This window comes from Cucurbita pepo, chromosome 9, assembly GCF_057944985.1.
Source record: "Cucurbita pepo subsp. pepo isolate OVF chromosome 9, ASM5794498v1, whole genome shotgun sequence".
In the NCBI taxonomy this organism is placed as follows: domain Eukaryota; kingdom Viridiplantae; phylum Streptophyta; class Magnoliopsida; order Cucurbitales; family Cucurbitaceae; genus Cucurbita; species Cucurbita pepo.
This window is the reverse complement of record NC_141806.1, coordinates 11,027,068-11,041,074: the sequence shown is the minus strand read 5'-3', so window position 1 is coordinate 11,041,074 and position 14,007 is coordinate 11,027,068. Positions and strand designations below refer to the sequence as shown.

Sequence of the window (14,007 nt, the reverse complement as noted above, 5' to 3'; positions counted from 1 at the left end):
AATTCAAATTTTTAAGGAATATTCCCTTTTTTTATTTATTTATTTTTTATTTAGTTTCTGAAATATTTGGACATTTTCGATCTTATCCTTGAATGATTTAATATTAATTTAAATAGATTTTTTCCCATTATATATATATATATATATATATATATATATATATATATATATATATATATATATATATATTTATAAACGAACGATTTAATATTTTTATTATATGATACACAATCCATAAAATATTTTTTAAAAATAGCAATAAATTAGTCTTTAAATAGCAACCATCGATAAAAAAAAAAAAAAAACGTTTAATATGTCGTTGAACTTTAATATTTATATCTATTGGTCCCTAACGTTAAAAACAAAAATAAAAGAACCGTAACGACCCAAACCCAAGATTCGAATAAGGATTTGGAATCTGAATTCGACACCTGATAACCTCGACATTCCCCTATTGAATTGAGATTCCAAATTCGTATTCGAATTTTGGACATGGGTCCTTACAAATGGTATCAATGCAGTACCTCTCCTAATAAGATGTGGTTAAGTGACGAATCAAAGTAGAAGTTGGTAGGCATTTGACACCCGAATAGAGGAGGGGTACATGAATGAATCGAGACTACATCTGAATGAGAGCAATCTTAAGAATAGGATGGCTAAGAAAGATCGAATAAGGTGTACCTTTCTTTTCGGTAGCTCAAGCATAGGAACTTCAGGATTAGACGTGTTTTATTTGGACCAATTCTATATTGGGTAACCTCCTATGAATTTTCTTAAGATCATGTGATTGAATGACAGAACGTATTGGAAGAACTTCGTATATAGATCGACTTTTCCCTTAATAATGAGTCGGTGCGAGATTTTGACAACCGTCGGCACCAAACCGTGGTAAAGAAAATGTATAACCAGCCACATCAATTATGGTCCTGCCCAATTAAACAAGGGTATCTTATAAGAAAGGCATATTTGCAAAAAGGTACACCCAAAATTGTCCAAACATTAGGTTAGAGGGTATAGTACCCTATACTGCAACCTCAAACAAGGAAAACGTGGACCATAGATCCTACATACTATTGACTTTGACCTATTTATAGGTCTATGATTCTCCAAGATCTACGGTAACTGATCTAAGATACACTGTAACTTACGGTACATATCCCCCAACACCTCATAATTTTAGGGCTGGTTGCCTCTAAAGTTGGTAACTTTTCATGCCCACCTTGGAAAATGGAATCTTTCATCACAAATAAGAGAGATAAAGAGATAAAAACAAAAAATTAATGGTGGAGAGAGAAACACCATGGAGTGTAGTGAGTGATTTGTTTTTTCTTTCTATGGTTGTATCAGACGGGTCGGGGAAGTCAAAAGCAAAATCACGAGAGCTAATGCTCAAAGCGGACAATATCATACTATTATGGAGATTCGTGATTCCTAACATGGTATGAGAGTCATGCCCTTAACTTAGTCATGTCAATAAAATCCTCAATGTTAGAGGATGAAAGTCTTACATCCGCTAATTTAGGGAATAATTATGGGTTTATAATCAAAGAATATTCTCTCCATTGTTATGAGGCTTTTTGGGGAAGCCCGGCTCAAAGCCATGAGAGCTTATGCTCAAAGTGGACAATATCATACCATTATAGAGATTCGTATTCGTCTAACACTCAAATGTCCTTTCGAACCGATTATTTAAGCCTGTACTCTTTAGTAAGGGCCCTGGAAGGTCGATCAGAGGTTCACCAGGTTATACCGCAACAAGGCCTAATCATATTCAAAATCTGAGTTTGATCCTGGCTCAGAAGGAACGCTAGCTATATGCTTAACATTGCCAAATCGAACATTATTTTCGGGGAGCTAGGTAGAAGGAAAAGAGGCTCCTAGCTAAAGGTAGTTTGTGACTTTCAAGTGTCGAATAAATGGTGCACTTTGTTTGAGAACTCTAGAGAAGTAGTTGAGCTTCGATTAAGGAGAGGTTGTTCGAGGGCTACATAGGTATCAGTGGAGGCTCTATGGTATTTAGAATTGTTAGGAATAGGTCCGGATTAAATTGAGTTCATTATTTAATAAATATAATTTTAATTGAAAAAAATTAAGGTTCCAAAAAATTTCTCGAACCCAACCAAATTCAATTCACGAACACCATGGAGTTCTCTCGTTTTCTTATCTTTTTGTCTCTCTTGCTTCATCTTTCCTTGTCTCCCTTTGTCTCGTTCTTTCTTGGCTTGATTTCTTCTTTCATTTTAAGTCGGTGTGTGCATGTGCGTGTCCGTGTTCGTTTTTCAACTTATACAATATGAACACGTTATTTTGATGCGTGGAAATTAACTAATGGAAAAGTTGAAAGAATTGATCTTATTTGAAGTCTCGAGAGATATTACGGGTATATCTTGAAATTAAATAAAAAAAAAATTATTTGTATGAAATATTTTAAGTATAACATTTTTTAAAAAGAAATTATTTCTAAATAAAATGTATTTAAGATATTTCTTAAATAATTATTTTAAAGAATATTCAAAACACGAAAATAAAATTAAAATAGAAATAATAATTTAATAGTAATATTTTACCATAGAGGCTAGGCTATTGATTAATGGCCCAATTGTTCTGAGTAGAAGTCCAGGCCCAAACTTGCTTTTAAAAATTTACAATAATACCCTTTTAGTTGGAGATCAAATCCATTTCTATTTTGTTTTAAAAATACCCTTGAAATTTTAACGGTGTTTATGAGCTGGTTATGACATGAGCGGTGTATGAGTAATTTTAGTTTAATAAACCCCGCACAACCCTTGACCGATGCTATTGTCGAGTTTGTGCTATTTTAGGCCGTTAGAGAGTTTAGTATGTGAGCTCGTATTTGACCGAGAGCGAGTCTTACATACGAGTCCAAAATTTGTAGTAAGCATAAACAAAGCCAACAATTAAAGCTTAAAGATATCTTGAACACTTTAATATCGATAGGGAGACCATAGTAGATGAGACTAGGAGCCAAGGTAACAGTTGGACTGAGGACCCGATCCAAGCCAAAAACATAACATTATCTCGTTGCAAATAGTACTTAAAATTAGAAAGATAATATGTAAAACGTGTCAATAACAAGCTAACTACTCATGGAGTAAATCAATTACTCACCAAATTATTTCTCTTTCCAGACTGATCGTGATGTGAATGAGTTGGAAGCTTCAGTGATCCTACTTAAATCGAGTCGGTTTTGGGTATGTATATAATTTTATGCAACACTACTTTTAATTATTTTTAAAATATAAAATAATTTTTTTCGTAAAATTAATATGTGTTAGTAGTAACGACGCTATATTAGATAGCGGGTGTATAATTTAACGTGAAAATACTATATTTATTAAATATATATATATATATATATATATATATATATATATATATATATATATATATATATATATATATATATATATATATATATATGAATTAATTTATGGGAATAAATAAAAGAGAGAGTATTATTGAATGAATAGACCAATGGACCAATGGAAGCAAAGTCAAGAAGTCAACTGTTCAATGAATATGGACAGCTTCCCATATTCAAAAATTTGAGTTAAATTATAACAAATTTGGATTAAATTACTTATTTAGTTATTTCTAATTTTTAAAAATGCGTCTAAATATTTTATTATTTTTTTTAAATTATAATTAATAAAATTCTAACTGTTTAAAAATATTTTTGCTTTTCCAAACCTACATAAAATAATTATTTTATTAATTTTTATTTACAAAATATATAATAATATTTAAATATACACGACATAAATATTTAGTATCTAATTTTAAAAAATAAAGTAATTTTTTTTATATAACTGTCTTACACTTTTAATTATTTTTATTTTTATTTTTTTGTATAACTTCATTACATTTTCAATTAAAATTAAAAAAAAACAAAAAACAAAAAAAAAACAATTCCTTCTTATTCACTAACAAATATTTCCACAGCCAATAATAAAGATGAGAATATTTTGAGGTCAAAAGACAAAACATCTTGACTTGTATGGTCAAAACGAATATATATATATATATATATATATATATATATATATTATCTTACCTAAAAATAAAGGGGCAATATATATCCTATGGTCATTCCAGCATTTACCGTCATTTGAGTAGGACGTTTTACCTTTACCTAAAAAGAAAGGTAACATGTGGCTTGAGTATGGTGTGAAATATCTTTTAAAACAATATACCATGACCTTGAGTTCTTTTCGAGAGAGTTAGATGTATGGTACTTCCCCATACACGTGCACATGGGCCCACCAGGCGAACTCGTATGTGTATCACTGGGTTGGCTTCGGTAGACTAAACGTGTTGATGTGTCGCCGGACACCATGGAGGGAAAGGCCTACATGATATTATGGTGAACATAAATATCAAAGGTACGCGTCTGTAGTAACATAGTATGATGGGGAAGTATCTTGATGCACATGACATACATAAATGCATTAGGTTCCCGTGGTTTAAAATCATAACATATAATAAGAATCATTTTGTTATTCCTTTCGTCCATGTCATAGTACACATATGAGTCATGTATGCATAGTAATCATGACTTTCATTTTGTATCATCGTATAAACTATAACATGGCTTCGCATGGTAAGACATAGCATTTCACATGGTAAGGCAGTGTGGGTGTGCGCTAGCCTTATGAGCCAGGCTTAGGGGTACGTATACGAGCCCACCAAGTAGGTCCATGTGTGTGTGCGTGGATCATGTCAGGGAAATACTACACATTCGACCTTGCCCTGATTGGAAAGCAGCCTAAGGCCATACCATGATGTATTTATAAAGGATAGGTCCCTCCATATCGTATGTGTTTGCATTTTCTAACCTCGAGTATTTCTACTCAAGCCACGTGTTACTTTTATTTTTCAGATAAAGGTAAGGTACCCCTACGTGGATGACGACGTCATGAACAAGGCCATAAAACTAGAGTTAGGGTAGTCTTATTCATGTATGTTTTGGTAGCCATTAGTTTAGATCAAAGCTAATATTAATTTATTTACTTTCACGTCAAATTTATTTTTATTTTCTACCTTCTTGCTTCACGACAATGTCATTTTAAATAATTTGTTTTCAATGTTAAGTCCATAATACCATTTATGAAATATTTTAAATGAAATTTTTTTCGAAGGTAACAGTCATATGAGTGACAACCTTATTTTTAATAGAAAATAGATTTCACTCTTAAGAAGTGATTAGTAGGTTATTTTGACTATGTCACCCGGGTGTAGGGGAATGTCGGAGTTATTAGGTGTCAAATCCGAATTATGAATCCTGAGAATAGATCGTTACAAAAAAGATGTGGCACAGGGACGAACCAAGGCGAAAGTTGGTGGGCATGCGACATCCAAGTAAATGAGGGGTGCACGAATGAACTAAAACCACATGAGAATGGAAGCCAACACGAGGATAAGATGACTAAAAGATGTTTAAAAGAATTGAAAGTTACTATTTATAGTAACATGATCGGGAATCAGAGTTTAGATAATTAGATAAATATTAGTCAAATTTAATAAAATTACGTGCATTCAACAATTTTTTTTTTTTAAGACCCAAAATTTTGGATTGGTTAAGTTGGTGATGTGAACGACCCAAATAGAGTTCACAACCCAACCCTCTATTTCTGAGTTCGATAAATTGTCGAGTTATTTTTAAAAAAATTATATATATCTACAATATATGCTACATTAATAACTAAAATCTCATAAAACTCAAATATCAAATATTCACAAGTCACTGCTAACCTATATCGGATCAAATATTCTTAATTTTCATAATAATTTTAAAAGTAGGCTGACTTGACAAAAATAAAAAAAAAAATAAAAAATCACGTTAAAAGGGCACCCTTTTAGTTTTCCTCGATGTACCGCTCATAGATTCCAAAACCAAACAAACCTGGGGAGCTACGAGCTATTACCCAACCCAACAAACAAGACTGATACTATTGGTTTAGATGCCCATTTCCTCACGCTCTAGAACTCGTTGAGCCTACTCGGGTCAATGGTCTCCCCGGTATCTTTTCTGAATAGAACAGTGAAAGTAGAAATTAGAAGCCATCCGAATTTTTTATTTTTTAAAAAATTAAATCCAATTTAAATCGAAAAATCTAATGGAAATATACTAAATTTTTCAAAGAAATTGTAAAGAAAAAAAATTAAAAGAAAAAGCAAGTATGGTTGAAATTTATAAAGAGCAGTTGAATAAATACGTCATTTTTTCTTTTTAGATAAAAAAAAAAAAGAAAAAAAAAAGAAAAGAAAACAGGAGTCAGAAGACGGCAGTTGGGCGGGGAAAGACACGAGGCTTCCAAGTAATTTCCTAAACGCGCTGTCACCTGCACGTGCTCTGCACGCTCCCTCCCCTCCACGAAGGTTCTTAATATTTATTATATTATTATTATTTTAATTTGTTCAGTGGAGTATAATTCCTGTCGGTTCAATTGTCACTTCCACTTCCAAATTTTACATTCTCTTCCTTAAAAAATAAAATAAAATAAAATAATGATTTAACTAATAATATATTTATTCATATATTAAAATAAATAAAAATTTATAAATTAGATTTATTAATTAGTCGACCTGAATTTATGGTTAATTTAAAATATACGATAAATAATTAATTTTTAGTATTTGACGTTTAATTTTGAGACAGAGAGCTTCCCATCAATCGTCTCCGTTCGAGTATTTTTTCCTTTGAGTTAGGTTCACTCCTTTCATAAAAGAAGGACAAAATGACTGGCTCAATGAGTCGTCTTTGAACGGTGTTTCTCCTGTCGACTCATAGAAACTCGAACTAATCTGTTTTGCTCCACTTTGAAGCATGTAACCGACATTTGTGCTGCTACAACGACTGTTTTATTCTACTTTGAAGCACCCTGATGCTGCTATAATGACCATCAACAACAACACGTGGCGTGTCATCTATGAAGACTTGGAGAGAGAGAGGGACATGACAGATATCCTGCTTGTCTAAGATGTGTTGTCCATGGTTGCATATTGGTAACATCGTTTCCCACTCAATTGATTGACGTCTCTGTCATCCGATCTGAACTAACAAAACTAGAACATCTGTCATGCGGCCATGAGCGTTCATGTGTTCATTGACTGTGAGAGAAAGAGATTGGGATTTTTTGTGGTATTAGGTCATGGAGTGACGGCATTGAGCACGCAAGTGCAGCACAGCTTCGAAAATCGACGCCATGGCTTTCGTCATGGCAACGATATCATCCACAGTCCACAATCATTCTCTTTCTGCCTTCTCCCCTTTCCACTTTCTCTCTTCAATTTCCATTACTCCTCTGTCCCCCTCTGTTCTTCCTCCATCGTTTTTGCTCTCTCAAATCCAACAACAAACCCCTGCTTCCCGCCACTTCCGTGATTGCTTCTCATTTCTTTCCATCCGATTCGCCAATTCTTTCCGATTCCGGCTCTGTCTCTGTCTCTGTTCGTTTGATGGATTCCTTTTTCGAAATGGGTATTTGAAGTTTCGGTGAATCGCTCGGATTTCAATTGGGAATTTCAATCTCAGTTCCTGCGATTTCAAACCCTAAATCCATAGCGTTTTGATTTCAATTCTTTGAAGGGGGATTTTCTGCCCCTCTTCGTTCTGTTCATGTTATTGCCCTGTTTTTAAATTATATATTGCTGTTACCATCCTGTTTCGTTTGATTACATGTATTTTGTTCTTCCCATCTAGTATGATGGCTGATTCATTAGAACCATCATCATCATTGAGCTTCACTTCATCTTCATATACTAATGGCTCTCTGAGTTATAACATGTCCATCTCTTCTGAGCCAGTGCCTAGTCTTGAAGTGATTAGTTTAAACAAGCTTAGCTCTAATTTAGCACAGCTTTTGATTGATGATGGATTTGATTATACTGATGCTGATATCATAGTTGAGGGTGTTCCAATTGGTATTCACCGATGTATTTTGGCTGCTAGGAGTAGGTTTATGCATAATCTTTTTCGAAAAAACGAAAAGCCATCGATGAAAGACGGGAAACCGCAGTATCATATGAATGAGTTGTTGCCTTATGGCAAGGTTGGATATGATGCTTTCTTGATATTTTTGAGTTACTTGTATACTGGAAAGCTGCAGCCGTCTCCTGCGAATGTATCGACTTGTGTTGATAGTTCGTGTGACCATGATGCTTGTCGACCTGCTATCGATTTCGCTGTGCAATTGACGTATGCATCGTCTATATTTCAAATTCCTGAGCTGGTTTCTTTGTTTCAGGTCAGTTCATTTGAATGCTTAAATTATATTTGTTGGGATATGGAGCTAATATTATTTATAGTAAGATTTGGTAGACATATATAGTAGATATTTCGTCTATGACAAATATACCGTAGATATTTGGAATCTGTTGACATGGAGTAGGATGACTATTTATTATAAGAGCCTGATGACTATTTATAGTAAAAGAGATACATATAGTAAAAGATTATAGCACATAGTGCTTGGGGCGTGGGGTGGTGGTCGGAGGTCGAGGACAGTTGACTGCAGCGGCGCGGTGGTGGAATTTGCACGGTGAGGCGGTGTCAGAATGCTCCCGTGCGCTCGCCCGCCCCGCCCAACCCGCGTGTTCCCACACGCACCCCCCCCCCCCCACCCCGCCCGCGTTCTCTTGCACGCGCTCTTTCCCGCCCCGTCCCGTCCGCTTGCGTGCTCTAGTGCTCGTAGAGATATATACAGTACTTTCAATATTTGGAAGTGAAACATTTTTAGGTAGTGTTGTTCTCTATGAGTGTACATGTCTGAAGTCATGAATACAAATCCTGTAGTCAATATTACTCCTTGCATTTTCTCTCTTCTATTTATTTGTGTTCATCTTGATCGAGTGTGTGCATTGTTGTGCGATCGTAACAATATTGGGAATAAGAACTACTGTCATCTAATACTTTACATATGTGCAGCGACATTTGCTCAACTATGTTGCGAAGGCTCTAGTCGAAAACGTTGTCCAAATCTTAGAGGTGGCTTTCCATTGCCAATTGAGTCATCTTGTCACTCAATGTGTAGACCGAATAGCTCGATCTGATCTCGATTATGTTTCTCTCGAGAAAGGACTTCCTTATGAGGTTGTGGAAAGCATTAAATTGGTTCGAGCAAAACCTTGCTCTGACCGTCCTTGTGATAAGAGAATCAAGAAAATATGGCAGGCATTAGATTCAGATGATATTGAACTCATGAAACTTCTTTTATCCGAATCAGATGCAACGCTAGACGAAGCCGATGCACTGCATTATGCTGCAGCATACTGTGATCCCAAGACGTTGTCTGAGGTTCTTAAACTGAGGATGGCTGATGTAAACCTCCGGAATTCACGTGGCTATACCGTTCTTCATGTTGCTGCGATGCGTAAGGATCCATCGGTGATAATATCGCTCCTTAACGAGGGAGCGTTGGCAACGGATTTGACGTTAGATGGTCGGACTGCTGCGGATATCTGTCGGAGGTTAACACGGCCAAAGGATTATCATGCTAAGATAGAACAGGTGCAGGTAGCAAACAAAGACCGTTTGTGTATTGACATTTTAGAGAGGGAAATGTGGAGAAATCCAAGTTCAGATTCATCCATTCTTTCCTTGACGATGGCTGGTGATCTCCACGTGAAATTGATTTGCTTGGAAAACAGAGGTAATGTTTTTTGAGTTCTTTTGATCAATTTTGTTGCATCTCCAAACTGATATCATGAACTCATTCATAAATATTGTCATGTTCTAATGCAGTAGCATTTGCTCGATTACTCTTCCCGTCCGAGGCCAGGGTAGCTATGGACATTGCCAATGCCGACACAACTTCCGAGTTTTCCGGGTTTTCTATCCCGAAAGGTTCGAGTGAAGTCGACTTAAATGAAAGCCCAAGTGTTCAGAACCAAAGATTTCTTTCCAGAATTCAGGCCCTTATGAAAACAGGTTATTGAAAAACATATCAACCTATTTCTTTCTCGTATATCTTGTACCGAGTCGTTTTACGACTCGAAAAATGCTGTTCTTAATCGGAAGAGAGCTCGGATATCTCATGTAAAGTAACTTTCTTGGTGGCAGTGGAAACGGGTAGGCGTTACTTTCCGAAATGCTCGGAAGAACTGGATAAGTTTTTGGAATTTGACCTTCTTGATCTAGTTTACCTTACGAAGGGGACTGTCGAGGAGCAACGGATTAAGCAGAAGCGTTTCAGGGAGCTTAAAAATGATGTTCAGAAGGCATTTGACAAAGACAAGGCTGCTAACCTCAAGCGATCTGGGTTGTCTCCGTCGTCGTCATCGTCGACATCGTTGAAGGATGGTGCCAACCCAAATAAGGTCAGGAGACGATAAAGGTAGTATGTATTTTATGTACAATAAAGTGAAAGTTAGAGGGTTCTTGTTTAGGAAAAGAAATGCATATTTAGAAGTTTTGCTCTTTGTATAATGAGTTAACTATACATTGAAAATCTTGGGTTGATTCTCTCTATGTTGTAACATAACTAACCGTACTGTCCTTGAAGATCCTTTCAATGGAAGACGCCCAAGATGTTCGTCCACGTTCTGACACACGTATGTGCCATACGGTAACACACTTACGCCACATGGCCTAGGGGTGGTGGAGAGCTGACATCATGTCTCCACCTATAGTACATTCTGAGGCCTTTTCAATCCTTTTTGAGTAGATGTCATTTTGGCGAGCGGTCATATGACCGCGTGCATCGTTTGTCGAGTATTCGATTGACACCAAATTTGGCGAGCTTTCATTCTTCATATAGACAGACTTAATTTCAGAGCCGCATGTCGAAACTCATATCGAAACTCTGACTTCTGAGGTTATGGCTTGGGGCCCTACTTGGCCCTTTTCGAGCTTGTCTTCGGCACTCGTGTTGCCTCGTTCTCTCGAACCTTGCGTATGCCTCGACTTAGCTTGGATGCACACTCGTGCAATGTTGGATGATGCATCGTCCTCCTTGGTTGCATCATGACACTTCTCAATCTTGGCCCTCACGTGGCTGGATGGGCGCCACTTGAGGGTTGCCCTTGTCTGTCTTGCGTGTGGGGGTCGCAACCTACTTGCCCAATGGTTGTGGGCTATCCCTCCATGGACCTAACTTTGCCCACTTTTCAGACTAGGCTTAGGACTCACTAGACAAACCATGAAAAAAAACTAGCATCAACATTCCTAACTTGAGCTAGTGGGAGCACGTCCCAAACGTGGCCCGGCCCAAACCGTCATATTCTCTAAGCCTTACGGAGATCTGTATCACGACATTCTCTCGTCATGGTTACATCCCTTTGTAGTGGCAATGTGGGTTTGTACCACGACCTTCTCTCGTCATGACCACAAACGCTTTTCGGAAGCAAGGTCTTGAAGCTTGTAACTAAGCCTCATGTTAGCACTACACTTCAACCATCTCAACTACTAGCCACCTTCATGTGGCAAACGCTGGACTAACACTTCTTTGGTCTTGTTGCAGCTTTGTTCACTGTGTCGCCCACATCCAGCTTGATGCTCTCTTGAGTTTGGTTCGTGCTTCATTGACGGGCAAGACTCCTCCTCAGGACGGGCAAGACTCCTCCTCACAAGTATGGCTCTGATATCAACTGTCACGATCGTACTTCTTCAATTGTGCAACGTTGTGATCTTGACATGCTCACAACAATACTTCTTCAATTATGCGACGTCGTGATCTTGACATGCTCGCAACAATTCTTGAGGGAGAACTCAAGCCTCGTTCACAATTTTTTGCCCACAATTTTTTGCCCACCTTTGTGGCGCTATCAAACCTTAGGCGGGGTTCGCCTACGCCAACCAAACACAACTTGTGCAAGATCCAAGTTTGTTCGGTCACACACGCGCCACGCGATCTTCACTCTAGGCTAAGGTCTCTCGTAAGCAATGTCGCATCTCATCATCATATCAATTCCCGGTCTTCACTCTAGGCCAAGGTCTCTCGTAAGCAGTGAGTGCATAATTGACCTGGAAAAAGATAGATAGGGTTTATAAAGTTTTGTATCAATCACGCCCGATGGGACTTGAACCCACAATCGCTTGATTAGAAGTCAAGCGCCTTATCCATTAGGCCACAAGCGCTTATGTCAAAAATTGCTTTATGTATGATGACACGTGCCCAATAGCCCTGCACATGTCATATGTGTGATATGTCTTAATATGTGATGTTAGGTCACTATATACGGACAAGGTGTACTGCTAAAATATCTCAATGGATGTAAGGTAGTGTCGGGGTCTTCGATTTTTGTATCTAAGTTCCAACTTTCGAGATTTAGTTTCTTAAAGATTACAACAAAAATAAATAAATAGTCAATAATTTGAAAAACATCACGCCCGATGGGATTCGAACCCACAATCACTTGATTAGAAGTCAAGCGCCTTATCCATTAGGCCACGAGCACTTATGTCAAAAATTGCTTTATGTATGATGACACGTGCCTAATAACCCTGCACATGTCATATGTGTGATATGTGATGTTACCACTATATACCGACAAGGTGTACGTGCCTTTCAATAACTTTTGCATGTAAATGAGTATAAAGCATGCTAAAATATCTTGATGGATGTAAGGTCGGGGCCCAATGGGATTCAAACCCACAATCGCTTGATTAGAAGTCAAGCGCCTTATCCATTAAGCCACTAGCGCTTAGGTCCAGAATTGTTTTATGTACGATTAAACGTGCCCAATGGCCCTGCACATGTCATATGTGTGATATGTCTTGAGATGTTAGATCACTATATACTCACAAGGTGTACCTGCTTTTCAATAACTTAATTAGAGAAATTCTAAAGTTGGGCAACTTCTTATAAGCATGTAAATGAAAATAAAGCATGCTAAGATGGATGTAAGGTAATGTCGGGGTTAAAATACAAAATCATCACGCCCGATGGGACTAAAACCCACAATCGCTTGATTAGAAGTCAAGCGCCTTATACATTAGGCCATAAGCGCAAATGTCAAAAATTGCTTTATGTATGATGACACGTGTCCAGCAGCCCTGCACATGTCATATGTGCCTTGATATGTGATGTTAGGTCACTATATATCAACAAGGTGTACCTGCTTTCCGATAACTTAATTAGAGGAATTCTAAAGTTGGGTGACTTCTTATAAGCATGCTAAAATATCTCAATGGATGTAAGGTAATGTCGGGGTTATCGAGTTCTATATCTAAGTTCCAACTTTTGAGATTTAGTTTCTTAAAGATTAAGACAAAAATAAATAAATAGTCGGCAATTTGGAAATCATCACGCCTGATGGGACTTGAACCCACAATCACTTGATTAGAAGTCAAGCGCCTCATCCATTAGGCCACAAGCGCTTATGTCAAAAACTGCTTTATGTATGATGACACGTGTCCAGTAGCCTTGCACATGTCATGTGTGATATGTGATGTTAGACCACTATATACCGACAAGGTGTACCTGCTTTTCAATAACTTAATTAGAGGAATGTAAGGTAATGTCGGGGTTAAAATACAAGATCATCACGCCCGATGGGACTCGAACCCATAATCGCTTGATTAGAAGTCAAACGCCTTATCCATTAGGCCACGAGCGCTTATGTCAAGAATTACTTTATGTATGATGACACGTATCCAATGGCCCTGCACATGTCATATGTGTGATATGTCTTGATATGTGATGTTAGGTCACTATATATCAACAAGGTATACTTGCTTTTCGATAACTTAACTAGAGGAATTCTAAAGTTTGAGCGACTTCTTAAGCATGTAGCAATTAAATAAAAAATAGCAGGAATTTCATGCAAAAATTCGAAATTTGAGAAGTAATTCGTAATCATCCCGTTGGGATTGATCTAAACCATCTCATTCTATATACAATTCAACCGGTCAACTATTAAACAACTTATTAGAAACACAAGACAACCAATCAGAAATATCACCAAATCGCTTGTCCTTCAGGGATGTCCTCAACATCGAAGAACATGTACTCGGGTGTATGTGTGACTCGTTCAGACCATGGACCG

The 14,007-nt window shown here is 37.1% G+C and overlaps 1 protein-coding gene and 4 non-coding genes across 5 annotated transcripts; 1 reads left to right on the top strand and 4 right to left on the bottom strand.

Moving 5' to 3' along the window:
• Positions 1-7,159: 7,159 nt before the first annotated feature.
• LOC111802636 (BTB/POZ domain and ankyrin repeat-containing protein NPR1) lies at positions 7,160-10,506 on the top strand. The gene is made up of 4 exons (XM_023687067.2): positions 7,160-8,267; positions 8,948-9,671; positions 9,764-9,949; positions 10,082-10,506. Exons 1-4 carry the CDS (start codon positions 7,725-7,727, stop codon positions 10,351-10,353), a joined length of 1,725 nt encoding a protein of 574 aa, XP_023542835.2. The 5' UTR covers positions 7,160-7,724; the 3' UTR covers positions 10,354-10,506.
• Positions 10,507-12,024: 1,518 nt separating this feature from the next.
• On the bottom strand, positions 12,025-12,097 carry TRNAR-UCU (transfer RNA arginine (anticodon UCU)). Its single transcript has one exon. It is a non-coding gene; the product is annotated as a tRNA-Arg (tRNA).
• A 247-nt stretch (positions 12,098-12,344) lies between these two features.
• On the bottom strand, positions 12,345-12,417 carry TRNAR-UCU (transfer RNA arginine (anticodon UCU)). The gene has a single exon. It is a non-coding gene; the product is annotated as a tRNA-Arg (tRNA).
• Positions 12,418-13,266: 849 nt separating this feature from the next.
• TRNAR-UCU (transfer RNA arginine (anticodon UCU)) lies at positions 13,267-13,339 on the bottom strand. The gene has a single exon. It is a non-coding gene; the product is annotated as a tRNA-Arg (tRNA).
• A 166-nt stretch (positions 13,340-13,505) lies between these two features.
• TRNAR-UCU (transfer RNA arginine (anticodon UCU)) lies at positions 13,506-13,578 on the bottom strand. The gene has a single exon. It is a non-coding gene; the product is annotated as a tRNA-Arg (tRNA).
• Positions 13,579-14,007: the final 429 nt, after the last annotated feature.

Bases quoted from the DNA above. Each gene is read 5' to 3' on its own strand.
- LOC111802636 (XM_023687067.2), top strand. From the start codon at position 7,725: ATGATGGCTGATTCATTAGAACCATCATCATCATTGAGCTTCACTTCA. The intron at 8,268-8,947 runs GTCAGTTCATTT...ACATATGTGCAG, and splicing joins AGCTGGTTTCTTTGTTTCAG to CGACATTTGCTCAACTATGT. The intron at 9,672-9,763 runs GTAATGTTTTTT...GTTCTAATGCAG, and splicing joins GATTTGCTTGGAAAACAGAG to TAGCATTTGCTCGATTACTC.